The following is a 16,791-nucleotide window of genomic DNA, read 5'->3' as shown; positions in this document are numbered from 1 at the left end:
CCTTCACTGTTGCACAGGACCGTCAGATGTTGTTCAACAATAAAACATAACTATGCTCTCCATACTGGACAGAAGGCCAGTCCCTCACAGAGCTAGCAGCATGGCTGCAGACTCTTGGTCTTGTTGCTTTTTGGTCTAATTGAAAACAGACAGATGCAATTGTGGTCATTTCATGTATATGATAGAATACAATTCACAAAATAATCCTCAGGATAAGACTGGCCACAAACTCACTATGCTCTCCACTGAATGGGAACACCATGATTTCCTTACATTATCACGTTTACTGAATTTTTAAAAGGGTCGTGATGAGTCATGATCCTAGGAGAAAGCTGCAGTTCAGTGTGAAACAACAGTAAGTTTATCTCTTGAATTTAAAAATGAAAAACGGGTTTTGTAAACAACTCAGTTCCCAATACATCCAACACCAAAATATCCTATGCTCTATCATGCAGCTCTGTTTGATTCCAAGTGATTTATTATGTTTTGGATGTTGCCTCAATACAACGAGATGCCGATGAACCTTTGGTTCAACATAACCGTCTTTCCACTGATGTAACTTCCTGCGTCTCACTAACAGTTCCTCCTGTTTTCAGGCCTTTGACCCAAGTCGAGGCAGATAAGGTCAGCTGTTCCCACTGGTAGTCAACTGCTGCAGGGATGTGACAGGCATACTCCAGTAACTGGCTATGCTGCGCGGTTTTGCTATTGATCCAGTGTGTTCATTAGTTGCTGCTCCAAATTATTAGTTAAGTCACAGAGGATGCTCACATTTATCTCTGCCAGATAAGCTTGAAGGCTTAATCAAAGTACAAAGGCCAAACTGTAAATTCTGTAAATAATACTACCTCATTCAGGAAATAATCTGGCACAAATTTAAGTTGGGGATAAAACTTCCTGTGTCCTGTCCACCTTGTGTTAATTGATCCCAGAGGATTTGTGGAGAGGCGTTTTGACTTTAGTGCCTTTAAAGACTTGGATTTATTGTTGATATAGGGGTATACCACCTTCCCTGAGATAGGAGTAGAGAAAAGCAGCTGTTATTTCTCACTGCCAGTCTATAACTGTATCCTCCACGGACTGAACCTGCTGGCATGAGAGGCTACCATGGAGTTTAATTAATTGGGTTGTGATCCACAGCAGTAATGATGTCAGTCTCTGGTTGTGAGATGCCAGTTATAATTTCTAATGATTGCCCTTGATGCATGGTATTCATGTGAGCGTACTTGTGTGAGGAGTGTGTATGTGTGCATTTATAACCATGGGGTTAAAATAACATTAATCAGACATGGTGGGGTTCTCTCTAACTAGTAGTGTCAAGAAGGGTATCACTCAACTGCTGCCTTGGCTGCTGCTTAGAAGTAATGCAGCAGCAGGCTTGTCAGAGATCTGGCAATGTTTTCCCCTTCTCAACATTTGACTACACAGCATAATTGCAAATCTTCAGAAATCCACAAGGCTAATTTCCATTTCCTCTACTTTTGTAGAATCACATTTGGTGATGTTTTATTGTCTGCGCCTCTCCTCTCAGCAACACACAATAAATTCTCATCTCATTGACCAACCAGTTGTTGATTGATTAGATGAAAAACCCGCAGCTCAGGCACAGTTACCTTTGAATTCAGCCAGCCTGCAGTGTAATGTTCTGCTTTGTGCCACTTTGTGTGGAGGGCCTCAGGTGTGGCTAAACACACAGCAGTGATTTAGCACTTCTCTGGCAGCCAGGTGTTCATTTCACTAACAATAGAGCTGTGACGTCATCATGCCACGGGCTAGCTCCATCCTCTCATCGCAAATTAGAAAGCGTGGCCCAGTCACTGCCTCGCTTCCGAGTCTGACTTGTAAATGGTCTTTTTATTTAAGGCATCCTCTTTGTCTCGCTAATCAAAGATGCCTCTTGTTTGAAATGCGGGTGAATGAAATGAAGGATGGGTTGATGGATAGGAGGGATGGATGGGAGAGAGGAAAGGTTAAGGTATACCGGTGAAAGGGTTCCTGTTTAATTCAAGGATTCAGTTTTGATTAGGAGTTTTAAACAGCTGGGGTTTTGGATATGTTATCTCCTTTTTTTTTTCTCAGCGTCTGCCCTCAGTGACAAGCCTTATCGTGTGATGACTAACAAAGACAATGCAAAGGCTTGAGTTCAGTGATTTATTTGGGATTGCACACTACAGATAAAGGAAACATCCAATTTCAGCTGCAACATAAGACTAAAGCTACTGAGAAAACAAACAGTACCTGTGTTCTCTAATACACACAGTGGGTGAACAGAGGTCTGGCAGTGCTTAAGTCACACATATGAAGTGACAACAATGTGGCTGACAGCAACAGCCTCCCATTTGGTTTATTGTTGATTCTATATCTACTTAGAGGTCTACTGCATCTGTTGCTACATGTTTGTGAATCCAAAGAATCCAATAAACAAAAAATAGCTTTGTGGCTGTGATGAAAGAAAAAAAAAGATATACCAGATTAGAAAAGCTATGACAGGTTTGAGGATTGCTCGACAAATATCACACATCTGCGTGGAATGACAAGAGGAATAAATATATATCCACATTAAAAATCTACTGCTAGAGACAGGAGGTGAGGAAGCTGAAATACCCAAAAGACCATTTCTGTTGAAAAGGAGCTTTGATGGATTACAAGACAGTATAAATGAATATTCCTGAGACGATAGGCTTCTCATTCAGTAGTCAGGAGCAGCTCTCTATTTGTCAAACACCTCTACCTCTTTGCTCTCCTTTATTCCAAAGACACCACAGGGGGATGACAACGACTCTGTAATGGCAAGGTTGATATAATTATACACACACTCAGGAATAATTCACAGGGACTGCATTACAATGTCCAAAGTCAGATTATGCTAAACTTAAGTGGAGAGGTTCTCCAGGGGTGCTTCAGAGTAGTTCGGGTGCAATTTAACGACCAATAAAGACACTATATAAACACCAGTGATGTGTTGTGCCAGCCGCTTTCTGTTTCCATGATGAGCACTGACTTTGAGGAATGTATGAGTCAGAGGGGCGAGGTAAATGTCTAATCAAATACTGAGCAGATAACAGCTAATGTATCCAATTAGAATGACAGCCATGCATTAGTATAATTGTGCTGACAGAGCCTGTTCAAAATCAAAAATCATTACCAAAATATTTTTTTGAGCTGTATAGAGCTGGCTTGTGAAGAAATACAATACATGTCAGAAACACAATGATGGTTTATAAGGTTATAGATATATAAATTGAAAGAATAGTTTGGGAAAACACACTTATTTGCTTTCTTGACAAGAATCAAATGCAAAGATTTATATAACCCTCATGTCTTTCTGTTTAGTAAATATAAAGCAAAAGCCAGCAGGTAATTAGCTTAGTTTTAACATGAAGATAGGAACCAGCTAGCCTGGCTCTGCCTGAAGGTAACTAAATCTGCTTACCAGCACCTGTAAAGATCACTATTTAACATGCTATCTCTGTTTTTTTGGTAGGTTACCTGGCTGCTGACTCTAGCCTGATATTTACTAGACAGGTAGCCTGTCTTGTACTCAGGAAATGTCAGACTATTCCTTTAAAAGTGATCTTGAACAATACATTTAATGTTTGTTTTGGATGAAAAAATCCTATTTAGACTGTGACTGACTGAATCAATTATTGATGTTTAATGTGGTGTATCTGCAGAGACATTTACCCTTAATCATCATACGACAACACAGCACGATGAACTGTTACATTTCTAAATTGGCTTACCTTTCAAATAAGCCATTTTGTTTTCAAAAGGTGAGTCTAATTATTGCTGATTTATTATCAACACAGCCCGATAAGAAGAAAACAGTCTGGCTTTAGCTCTATCTTTGGTCCGAGAATCTGGATTGCAGTTTAATTTGTGTCCTCTTGAAGAGAGATTGTTTGCAATCCAAAAGTATCTCTCATCTCTCCTTGGCTGGAAATATATAATCAAACTGAAACTTGCACATTCCAAAAATGAATTAATAAGGTGTGGGCTTTTTTTTACATGGCACAGTCAACAGCCGTTCCCTGTCAAGAAGTATACCGCTTGAAATGTGTGAAGATTTATAATTATGAGTGGGCTGCCAATGGTTATCTTAGAAAAGCTTCCTTGGAAGAAATTATTCAATTTCAGTGCCTCCATTTGAAATGTGTGCACTCGTCTTCAGCCGCTAAAAGAAATGGAAATTGGCAGGCAGGAGAATTACAGTGGAAACACCCTCTTAGCTCCAGCCTGGTCTGGTACAATGCTTTAAAAATCCCTTTAGAGACTTCACCACACAGAAGGTGGACCCCTCAGAGGAAGAGGAGAGGAGAATGGGAGAGAAAACTGATTTCATGGTTAAAAGGTTACATGATATCCTAGTTAGAAAGCAGAAAACCAAAGCATAATAATCACTCATTTTATAATTTATCAATATTTTCCCATCTATCATAACTCTCAATCCTAAAACAGATAGAACTCAGCTTCAGCAAAGTGACTATTGATCAGTGATCAATAAGAAAGTGGTTCTGGGTGACTGCAATGTCTGGCAGCATACAGCACACTGCATCAATGCTCAGACCACAACCAAGCATTTCTGATCAACCCACCTACCAAACAGAAAAGATCAATACAATCACTAACATTAATATCTGAATTTATCAGAAAATATTGCAGTCATCAGAAACTTTGAATCAGCAATTGCTCTCCTCGTCGACCAATCACACAACAGTGTTTTTTTTCTGTGTGAGTCTCTCTGGACAGAGTGGAAAAGAAAGCTTGGTTTTCATAACTTGTCTGTGATTACACATCAACATTTGATGACATAATATGCTTTACACTAGGGGGAGACAAAGACCCTTCATAGATGGTCAAGTTTTGTATTCAGCAGATTACATGATTAATGATTTATGGTCACATTTTATGATGAAAAATAGCTGCAGCTCTTGTGGTTGTCCTCAGGCAACCACTTAAGGCAACATCAAATTAACCAACTACAGGCCCGCAGAGAAGGGGAAAAAAGCAATGTTGCATGTGCAGACTGCTTCATCAGTGAGACATTGTGCCAACAAATCGCTTTATGTCACTAGTGACACTTGACGTGATTAGCTATTTCCATTTATGAGCAAAGAAAATTAACTCCAAATTAAGAGTGTTTATTTTCACAGCTAGCCCACGTTCTAGGTGTGACGTGACTTAAAATGCTTACCAGAACACTGAGGCAGTTGGGACCTGGTGGTTTAATTGAAACGTATTTTAGTAGAATGTGGGCCATATTACTGGGTTGTATCCTCAGGGAGGAACAATGTAACAATAGAGAGGGAGGAGGGAGAGAGAGAGAGAGAGGGAGAGAGAGAGAGAGAGAGACGGGAAAGAGAGAGAGAGAGAGAGAGGAGGGGGAGGGTTCAGAATTGCACTTTCACAATGCATTTCAAAGCCATAATGCCACATTGTTGCAGAGTTTATGGGATGTGTTGCACAATCAATAACCAATTTATATGAACTTGATGGATGGATAAAGGGTGCACTTGTTACACTACCTGTTTGCCATTCAGACAATATACCTGACCTTGGTAGGCTTGTGAAGGTATTTCTTCTTTTCCAGGATGGTCTATCGAGCCTCCTCCATTCCTGTTGGAGCAAAGCATTCTGGGTGACTGGTGACTTCTTTAATTTTCTGCATAGTAAGTAATAAAACGCTCTACATTTTTTATGGCTGTGCATAAATGAATGTGTCTCAACTATTGCATGGTAATATCTTTGCCAGGCAGTCTGCCTTGCTACAGGCATGCCTGGGTTGCTATAACAACAGCTGCTGCTATATCTGTCACTGCTGTGGGTCACGGCTAGCTAAAAGAGCAACATACATCACATCTCTCTCTAACTGCCAGTCTTCTTCACATCCTACAGTAGGATGTGAAGAAGACTGGTGGTCTTTGTGTTCCACAACCTTTCTGGCCTTGCTTATCTGGACCAGTTCTGCCCCCACTGAACAAAAGCCCCTGCTACACAGTGCTGTGTGTCAGCTCTGTGAAGACTGACAATTAAAATACATCAGGCAGAAACAAATCAAAAGTCCTCTTTGTTAACTCTTATTCTGCTGTGTTAATGAGAGCTGGAAACGCCAGAGGTTCTTAATGTGGTTCATTTAGAGCCTTCTCCTTCCCTTCCAACACAACCACAGTCACAGATAATAAGGAGAACCTAAGATAGAAGCTGCTGAGAGTCAATACTGCATTTTCCTTCCAACATTCTTGTAAAAGGCTAAAAAAGGCTCATCTTATTGTGCAATTTCAATGGCATCTGCGCAATTACACTGAAGTAAGACGTTTTCAGGGGAAAGAAGAGCTTCAACATGAACTGTGGAATGCATTGTATTTAATAGTTCAAAAGCAGCTCACTCACACAGGAGATGTCATCTGTAATAGACAAAGAACAGCGCGGTATGATTGAATCACAAATTACATACATTTCTACAGTGTTGTACTATAGAAATAGGCACACATTTAGTCTCAATAGCAATGCTACTGTAGAACATCAGCAACAGTCAAAGCCTAAGAATAAATTTTATAGTGATTATATGCAGTAAGAGTTAACCTACTGAATGTACTTTGACATTAGCGCTGAATGTGGATTAAAGATTAACACAGAGGAGAGTATAGGAAAGACCTCTAGATGAATTCAGATCAGCTGAAATCGAGTAACTTGATACGGTTTTGTACATTTTATATATTTCTGTTACAGTGATTCATACAACAAAAACAGAGAAATGCACATCCATACAGTATAAAATCTATGCAATCCATTTTCCTTAAAAAGACATCAAAAAGATATTGGCCAGTACAAATAAAACTGTGACCCAAAATCTCAGCGTGATCTATAAAATTGTAATAAAACAGACTGAACTAAACAGTGACTACAGAGTCAGTATGACAGCCTTGACAACAGTAGGACAGGTTCTTTCCTTGGATCATATCTGACTATATAGGTTATGAGTCACATAGGCACCACTAACTACAGAGAAAATGTTTAGTAACTCTATGCACTGGCAGGTCCAAATGAAGCAAGGCTGGTATTTTTCTGATAATAAGTGCAGGATACTGACATTTTTGTTCTGCTGTTTGTAAAAGCACTTGATTTCAGATGCCTGGCACGAAGGTAAAAAGAAGAAAAGGTGAGAGAAAAAGGGGGAGAAAAATTGAGCACTTGGACATTTTTGACTGGCTCTTCACTAGACACAGTCGATACACAGGGGAGGTCAGTTGGCAGGATTCCCATGGCTGTCTGGGAGTTACGATACCTTCATAGTGGCATAGATGAGATTGTGGACTCTATGCTGTTTCTGTCACATGACACTGAAGTCCCATCGTGATTGGTCAATACCTGAAAACAACATGGAAATGATTTATATGCTAAATAACTAGTGTCATATCTGCAATATTAAACAATATACAAATTCCACACCATCTAATTCACATAAACAGCTTTGTCCTTTAGGATTATGATAATGCAGGTACCCTACTTCATATACATGCAAATGGCATACATTTTAGATTGCTATAATTTACTATCCTCATAATGCAGAGCAGTGCCAGAGGAGAATGTCTTTTAATTGTATATATTTGATTTTGTCATCCTCAAATGAACTCACATGAGACATTAAGCCATACATCAAACTGTATGATTTAAAACACTATATTCTGCATTAAATACATTCTAACATTTCTCAAGGCAAATTCTTGAGAGACATTGTATACTAGATGGAGAGTGAGTATGGAGGACCAAAAATGGCAGGAATGAAAGCCACTTTTAACGGGAACGAGCAAGAGGAGACACGTAAGGTGCTGAAGCAACAGGACTCCACTACAGAGCTTGCACAGTTATGACCACTAAAGGTACAAACAATGAGTTGAAAGAGAGGGGAATGATTTCACTGGTTGGGATCAGGTTGAGAGAGTCACACTGAAAATACCGTGTCAATGACAACCACTTTTATTCGGTAACAGGAGCGGCTGGATTGTCTTTCTGCTCAGAGGGAATGGCTAGGTAGTTTGTCCTGCAGGTAGATTGGTAGAAAAACAGAGGAGTGTCTGAGACCTGGTGGCAGGGCCTTCTTCTACCACCATTCACCACAATCTAGTAAAGTTTGAACAGTAATCACTACAGTGCAGCATGACTGCATTTCTTTCTTTTGGGGACAGCGAGGCTCTGGTGTTTTTAATTTATGAAAGTACCCCCAGGGGGAATTAATTTTAAAGCATCAAAATCATCACTGTAAAGTGAGCAGTGGAGAGCCACTAAACAGACTGCACATGAGGGAGACATGGCACCCTTATACAGTATTTAACAGCAAACTTTCATTTTGTTTAGAACCACAATACCTTCACTTAATATTCACTCAGTTCAGTGGAGCTGCACAGAAATGGTGTAGACGAAGCAAAATTCATTATAGTGAAAAGAACTTTGTGACTCTGTCAGCAAGTTTCAAACATAGCCTCACTTTGTATCTCTTCGACAGATTATCAGCTTTTTCAGTAACATGACTAATATGATCCGAGCCACTAATTCATCACAAAATGTAACCTTGCAATGTTCTAGCTGTGGTACATATCCATTAAGTGCGGGTAGCTAAGAAACCCACCACAAAACAGCCTCTTTGAGTGGGTGTAGCCTCTCACTGTGGGATATGCCGTCATACAGGTCAATAATGGCTCTGAGGTAGCCACAGCCCATTAACTCTTTCAGCTGCAGGAACTGATGACGTTTACACATTCGATCACTTGATGCTTAACCTAATGTGTCCTCTTGATCTGTGTATGGATCAATTAACTTTACCTAAATGCTTCGGGCAAAGTGGAATGTGATTTCTACTTAAAAAAACATTAGTCAGCTGCAGCTTTGTGGCTTAAATGCTTCACTAAGTGCAGCGTATAACTATAAATTATAATTCATGGTTATTATTAATTAATCTAAAAAGGACCTAATTGATCTGTTTTCAGTTTCCAAGCTCAAAAAATGCTAAAATGTATATCCTGAGTTCTAATAATGTTTTATCCCCAAAACTGCAATTATTAAACATATTATTGTGAATTTGGATGTAAAATGCAGTAAAATATAATTTAGGAGGAGAATAGTTTTAGAATAGTTCTGTAATAAACACTTCCATTGTGAATCTCACAGTTTTATCTGATTCAGTTGTTAATTAAAGCCACAATGAAAAAATATTATTTTCGATTTACTGAGTGATTTATTTTTGCAATTAATCACAATAATCACAACCTCAATTAATCACACTTAAGTCAAATAATAAATGGATAAAGTGAGCTTATTTTTATTTTAGGAAACTTTGCAGCAAACTTTTGTTCCCCTGGTAAACATACAGTAAACAGAAACTACTGTATTGCAGAATATCTTAAGGTTAAGGTTAAGGTTCTGGGATATTGTATTGTGTCCACTCCTTGTATAATCACTGTTTTGAAAGCAGACAGAGTTAGAAATACCTTGTGCAGTACTTGGGCTTTATATGTCATTACAGGAGTCAGACTTGGAACCAAAAGTAATTGTCTGGAAGACCACAATAACTCGATCAGCACCTGTGCTGTGTGTTATCTGCAATTGTTCTGTTCAGGACATAAATTGCCTTTCCAAAAGTTGTCAGCCTTGATAGACTGACCTCGTCAACACCACGACAATCCGGTGGGAGCTGACTATACAGGTGCATTCGGGTCTTTGTCAGCACTGACAAGGTGACGCAAAAAGTCAGTTTCTGATGGAGCTGCAAATCCACCAAAGATGTAAAAAGGTTGTTTAGAAAAAAGAGCAGTCAGCAGTGCTTAGAATTATTCAGGCCTGTCAGGCAGTCTTAGTGAAAGACAGATTACTGTTGGAGGAGGGTTACAAACTGACACAGTGTAGACTCAATTACCTCTCTGTCCGTCTGTCTGCTTGCCTGACTCTCTCCCCTCCTCTCTGTCCTGCTCTCTTCCTGATTGCCTCCTAAATTTCTTTTGCTACCACATATATTATATAGATAGAACATATATAGATTTTAAATTACTATTACTTAATAACCAGGATTCAAGCTGTCTTGCTGTGTTTAGAGTCATAGAGATGAGAGAGTTAGAACAGTTATGTATCTGGACATGTTTGTTTTCAGGGTACACAATGTTCCCAGACTCACACTTATCTGTGATTGTGTCTGTACATCTGTACATTTATCTCTGTGTGAGACTCACGCTGTGTCCTGCGCCTGCTCATCAGACTTGGAGATCTTCCTGTAGCAGTAGACCATTTCTACGAAGCAGCCAGAAGGTCAAGAACACCAGCAGCACATACATCATGATCTCAGAGTAGAGTGCTGTGGTGTCTTCACTGGCTGTGGAGCAGAAACAGCAAGGGACATGCATTATTCAGTTTGCATCCTTCCTCTGAATATTTTCTTTCTTTGTTGAATAGAGGAGGGAGACTCATCTATTCACAGGTTTAAGAAAGTATACTAAGCTTGTTCATGTATGTGCAACACTGCTGACCCACAATCAACCCCATCATAGTAGAAAAGCAATTCTACCAAACACTTCATTGTTACAGAATGACAAGTCCAATTCAATATGTACTACGCAGTTGAGCTTTAAGCAAAGTTTTCTGGTGAACATCCTGTTCGTAGATACACATATACAAATATACGCTATGTTGCATACAGAACATTATGACCATACCTGTGGTGCAACGATAGTAGAGCCTAGGTAGTTAAAAGTGCCCTGTGGAGTTTTCTTGTATACAAACAAAACTTTTGGGTTTTTTTTTAGTGTTTCTTACCAGAATGCATTGTATGTATCCTCAGCTCTAACAAAAGCGTTGGGTGTATTTCGTTCCTTGTAAAACATTTCCACAGATGATTTTTAAAAAAACATTAAACATCCATCTTTTTGTCTTGTTCCTCACTAACTCTGTTGTTGCATTGGAATGTTTTGTTGGTGCGCCAACAGCTGTCGATCAGCAGAATAGTATGAATCCTAGTACTTGTACACAAGCGCATCTTTGTTCTAGTACACGATAGAAACACAACAGTGACCCATTCATAAAAAACATTGCTCAATAGCGCTATTAATGGTCAAAAACTCCACAAAGTACCTTTAAAAATGAAATAAGATGGATATGCAAGGTCACAGTGGTTCTCAGGGCATCACACAGATTCTACATTTAGAGACATGATTAGATCATATTTTGATTTTATGTAGACTTTTATAAATATCATAATATCATAACATTATAAATATCATTATAACCAATTAGTTAGGTGATATCATTGCATTTTACTTGAGGGATAGGTTTACAAGTCTGTCTTAAATCAATACTCATAAGCTCATCAAGGCAGTTTTTGGTTGTTGTAATCCTTCCTCCTGTTCATACTGTTTATTAAAAGGTCCTCTCCCAACATGCTTCCAGTATAAGAGCTTGGGGAACAAAATAAAATCCTTGTTCTATGCAAAAATATATTCCAAAGTTATCTGGAGTTAATATGAGGCTTCAGCTGTCAGTTTGTCAAAACAAAGTTACAAACTTTTTAGAATAGAATTCCACAGTTTTTGTTGTGGTTCCACAGACAGTGTTTCCAGGCTGAGCTGTGGTGGAAGAACAGTAATGGAAACAGGGAATTTCAGACAAAAATTTTGTATTTTCTTGATGGCCAGTATGAACAGAAGAAATTATTGCAGCGAGCAAAAACCATTTTGTGTACACATGAGCACCTAACTAGTGTTTAAACCAGACTTGAAAAAATGTGAACCTATGCTTTACTATTATTCATTTTAGGATTATTATGACCCACTGTGAGTCACTGTGCCAGTGAGTGTGTACCAAATTCCAGAGAGCCTCCTGACCAGACAGTTGACAGCTTTCACAGATTCTGCAGTCTCTGCTCTATTAGTGTAATATAATCCCTTAGATGGGAAAGCACAGATACGTCCATCATGTGAGCAAATGCATTCTACTAATATGGACATCATTACTGTAACATTATCCCCAGGCTATGATGTACAGTAAACTGGCTGTAGGCTTTGTGAAATTTGATACCACTGTTGTATGAGATGTCAAGTGGAGGCTTTTAAGTATGCATAACAAAATCAAACAGTAGTATATTTTATAAAGGTTGCTTTGTTGGATAATCTAAATTCAAACTTGCACTTCTATTTGTCCAAATACAAACCAAACCCTGGGATACAACAAGCCTATCTTTATATGCCTCTAATTGTTAACTATGTACCACGTGCAAGCAGATATAGAAAATGTTAAGTTAAAGAAATGGGGAGAATTAAGTTGTTCCAAATATACATGTTGTATTGTATATTCGATCAAGGTGGAGAATGACACATTCAGCAAGCCAAGCATTCAGGAAGCAGAATACATTACCCCTTTTAATAGATAGCAAAGTAGTTGGTATGAATTAACCCCTTCACTGACAACAGAAGAAAGCTTTGATGGGCAATAAAGGCAGACAAAACAAAACACACAATTATTCCTCTTCATTAAAATCACAAGAAAGGGGAGAGAAGGAACGTGGTGTTGTTAGTGGCAGACTGCCTTCACACTGATGCATCACTTAGTGAAAAAAGCCAGCTGGAAATATATAATAGAATGCAAAACCCACTTAAAGCGCTCTGATAAACACTTTATGCAACATTAGAGGGGGGTGGGGGTGGGGGCATGTATGACACAAAAAGAACACAAGTCAACGCAGCACACAGACTAGTGTTTCTACCATGAGATGTAGCAAATTAACACATCTAAACTGAACCTCCTCAGCATATAACTGTGTGAATCATCATCATGTTTAATATAGGAGCTGGGCCAGTCTGTGTTACAATGTGCAATACTACAGTGAAATGATCAGTTATTGTCCTGCATCTGCAAATCAAAATCTTTTTATTAAAGTAATTGAAATCTACATATATCTGGTCTGCTGATATTGTAAAGCAGGAATGTATTCAGTCTCTCCTGTTGAGACACTAGGACCTCTACTAGCTTTTAAAAAAGCTTATATTTATATTAGAGCCAAATATGAATTATGCATTTGCTTTGGAGCTGTAACAACATTTCTTGCATTTCTTTTTTTTTAAATGTTGGAATGGAACAACTCTGTAATGCAATATATTATGTTAATTGCAAAAACAGTTTTCAGCTTAAGTGTCAGTTTTGAGTTGTGGATCCCTTGGGACTGATGTCTATTTTTGGTAACCTCGCAGAGGCATGCCACTGGCTGAGAAGCACTTAGCAGCAAACAAGTCTAAGGCCTGAATAACCTCATGTGCAGCTCTGGAATAACCCCGTTAAACTCATTTGTATCATCATCAAGTACTCACATAGAAATCAAACCTTTGGCTAATGCTTTGCACAGAACAGGGAGGAATAACATGGAAGAGAGTGGAAAACAATCGGCCGCACCTTTCTCTTTCACCCTCAGTGTGATGTTCTTCGTGGTGAGGGCAGAGGGAGTGAAGAAGTTAAACTTAAACTCGCGAAGAATGTTGCACTCATAGATACCACTGTCGTTAAAGGTGACGTTAAGGATTTGAATAGAGACATCTTGTAAGTCCTGGCTCCCATTCCAGGTCAGGCGGCCCTTAAATGGTCCATCCAATTCTACTGGTGTGTCATCCTCAAACTTGTATATCTACGACAGAAGAGAAGCAAGAATGCATACATAAATTATATACAAAGCATGTACTAGTATGAAAACACTGCTTACAGTTCAGACATATACACCTATGATGTACAATAATGGCAGAGCAACCTACGTTAATTTTTGTGATGTTTTTTTCATTTTTTGGCATGTAGTACCACTCCACAGTTGTCTTTGCTTTGACCTCCTCCCTCCTCATACAGGAGATGCAAGTCAACATCATGTTTTTCCCCAGGACTGCTTCTGTCTCCGATGGGACGTCGACACATACTGGCTGGCTCAGGTGGACTGGAGGAGCATGGAAATGTTACACACAGCTAGCCTGAAGAAAGCTCAGTCAAAATGTTCAAGTTCCATTAATTCCAAAATATGTTTGACTTGGATGTTTGACCTTCACTTTGCAGAATGATTCATGTGCAGAGTTAGACACTAGAAGGATGTCTTCACATCAGTCTGCTTAAGTATATCTGTGCTAGCCTCAAATCTCAGTTTAAGTTGTGTAAGTATATAATGGCATGGCCCAACTACTTTGAAAGCCAATCATGGTCCAGTGTGCAACTTACACAAGTGTGATTTGAGAACTTGAAAATTTGATTTTACATTGAAGTGGGAAACATCATGTTAAAATCTGAATCAGAGGATTTTCATAAGTTTAAAAACATGTTTGGAGAGGAGCATAAACTACAGAGTTTAAATTATATCCAGCAGCAGTTTTTGAGAGAGCTCATCAGCACTCATCAACAAGAGCATTTCAATGTAAAAGAGCTAGAAGATGAAGCTACAATTCATCTTCTCCAAATTCTTCTCAACAATTATGAGCACCAGTTTTGGCATGTAACTACAAACCCAGCACTCAGAGATGTCATTTTCAGTCTTTATTCAGTGACTGTGAGAATACAACCACACACACTACTATGACAGTTATTTATCTGTAGCAACAAATGGCCTAGTCTTTCTTATTGAGGCCATCAGCTCCTGCACTCTGTGAATTGAATATAACATTGAGCACAACGCAAAACTCAGTAAGCGACATAAATTCAATTATACAGCTCCTGTGAGCACTGGAGAGACTTGAGTCACAATACTGATAGCAAATCCAAGATCATCCATGCCAGTAAGCACTAATGATGGCCTCTGCCCATTAGTATCAGCTGGCAGAGGGAGGAATAAATGGAGGGAGGGAGTGTTGGATGGAGAGACTGTGTAGGAGGAGGACAGCAAAGTACTGTGGGCAAGGGGGAAGAAGGGGAGGAATTGACTGATATATACTGTGAGTGCTTTGTAAGAGGTGGAAGAATTAGAGGAAGGCATGGATTTCTTCTAGACTGAAGCAAGGCAGTAGTCTCACAGAGCCAGCCACATGTCTTTGTGTGACTGTTACAACGTTGGGTCCAGTGCTCTTATATAACCCAAAGCCCCCTGGGCAGACAGTGACAACATCGATTCCATCTCAACTTCTTTTTTTTTTTTTTTTTGAGGGCTGATACAAACACATAGAAAGAGGGCAGAGAAATATGGATACAGAGAGGGAGAGTTGGGGAGGAAACCAACTGGGGGGTAAAGAAAGGGGAAAAAGCTTAACCTTAGTGTCCTCAAGTCAATGAATCGACCGATTTGCACTTAAATGCTGACACCACTGAGCGGTGTTGCACTCTGCAGACGTCAGTGGGACTGCTCTGAAACTGGGTTTTGAGTTCACAGCCAGTTGGAAGATTCACAATCCATTAACAAGGCCCATGATTAGTCATTTGTGCATCTGTGTAACGCTGAGACAAGGCATGCAGAATTTACAACCAAGCTATCTTACACAGTTATACTTACCGACAAAAATCAAAAGTAACAAAGTGTGCAGGTGAACTCTGGTTTGAGTTACCATATTAGGCTTTTCTGTTTGTTTGTTTCCGTCTGACTGTTGGTTTTCGGAGGAACCCTTAAGTCGTCTTCACAGGAGGCCAGAGGTGAGATAATAGGAGTTACTGAAACGGCTTCAGAACCACGGACAGCGCCTCTCCATCGGCAGATGAGCGCGCAGGTAACTTCCTTCTTCACGACTGGAAATCCAAACCCAACTGTCTGCCAGAAGGCAGGATTTCAAACTACAAAAAGGTAGAGGAGAGTTGCAGAGACGATGTTGTGAAATCTTTACGTGCTCACCAATTAATCTAAACCTTCCGCCAGCCCCTGGGCTCCCTGGCAATTCATCATCTATCTAAGAGAGAACTAACTTCATTATTCCTTCCACTCGGTGAAATAAACAAGTCCGAGATGTCTGACAGCTACTGGGGTGATGCAACAGTTCCTTCGCCCACAAATGCTGTCATTCGGTTCAGATCCATCCAGAAACACAGAAGAAAGAGGTGGGGGGAAAAAAGCAAAGAGGAAGAACCTGTGGATTCTCAAAAGCCGATTCAGCCACTTACTGTTGCGAGATCTGGAGTCTCGTTCGCCCACAAACAGCAAAAGCAATGATGACGGTTCTGTGAACTCGCCCCTCAAACAATAACACTATTGACTGTTTATGGTTTATTCGCTCTATTAAGAATGACTGGTGACATTTCCTAGCCGCGTCTCTCTCTCTGCCTTTGTTTTTCAGCAGTCACTTAGCGCTGGCAGAAGCAGAGGCTTTGATACGCATGCGTGAGTCACTCCCTCCAACACTACAATGTGCATGACCATATTATTGTCATTTGGATAGGCCTAACCAAATCATCATGCAAGCCTGTTTGCATTTGTTTTTCTTTTGACTGCAGGCTGAGGAGCTAGACAAACAAACCACAACATTTATATAATAGCATGTGTAGATATATAAACCTAATGAAAATCAGTTACATTAAGGTTTATTCTATGAAGAAAAATAATGACAGCAAACTGTCTGTCATGTGTTATATAACCTTGTTTAGCAGCTGCTAGCAGAGCTCCTTCTCTCAACAGCTCATTTGTTACACATCAGTACTTGCCATCATTTCTACCTCCAAAGTCTTTGCAGTGCCTTTGTAGTCCAAAGACAAAATATATGATTACTGTTAAGAGTATACAGTGGTTCAGCCCAAATCTTTCAGTCTACAGTCATGGCTGCAGCAATAGACATGCAGGTTTACAAAGGATACATACTGTAGGCTACACATTAC

The 16,791-nt window shown here is 39.6% G+C and overlaps 1 protein-coding gene across 1 annotated transcript; it reads right to left on the bottom strand.

Annotated features, from left to right (window-relative positions):
- Positions 1-6,346: 6,346 nt before the first annotated feature.
- scn3b (sodium channel, voltage-gated, type III, beta) lies at positions 6,347-16,300 on the bottom strand. Its single transcript, XM_051065464.1, is given in 8 exon segments — positions 6,347-7,368; positions 7,958-8,041; positions 10,221-10,282; positions 10,284-10,360; positions 13,426-13,654; positions 13,779-13,951; positions 15,485-15,759; positions 16,084-16,300. Coding segments are annotated over 6 exon segments (660 nt in total). The 5' UTR covers positions 15,540-15,759; positions 16,084-16,300; the 3' UTR covers positions 6,347-7,368; positions 7,958-7,977.
- Positions 16,301-16,791: the final 491 nt, after the last annotated feature.

This window comes from Lates calcarifer, linkage group LG21 (assembly GCF_001640805.2).
Source record: "Lates calcarifer isolate ASB-BC8 linkage group LG21, TLL_Latcal_v3, whole genome shotgun sequence".
NCBI lineage: Eukaryota > Metazoa > Chordata > Actinopteri > Centropomidae > Lates > Lates calcarifer.
Note: the sequence above shows the minus strand (reverse complement) of the source record. Positions and strands in the feature narration are given on the sequence as shown.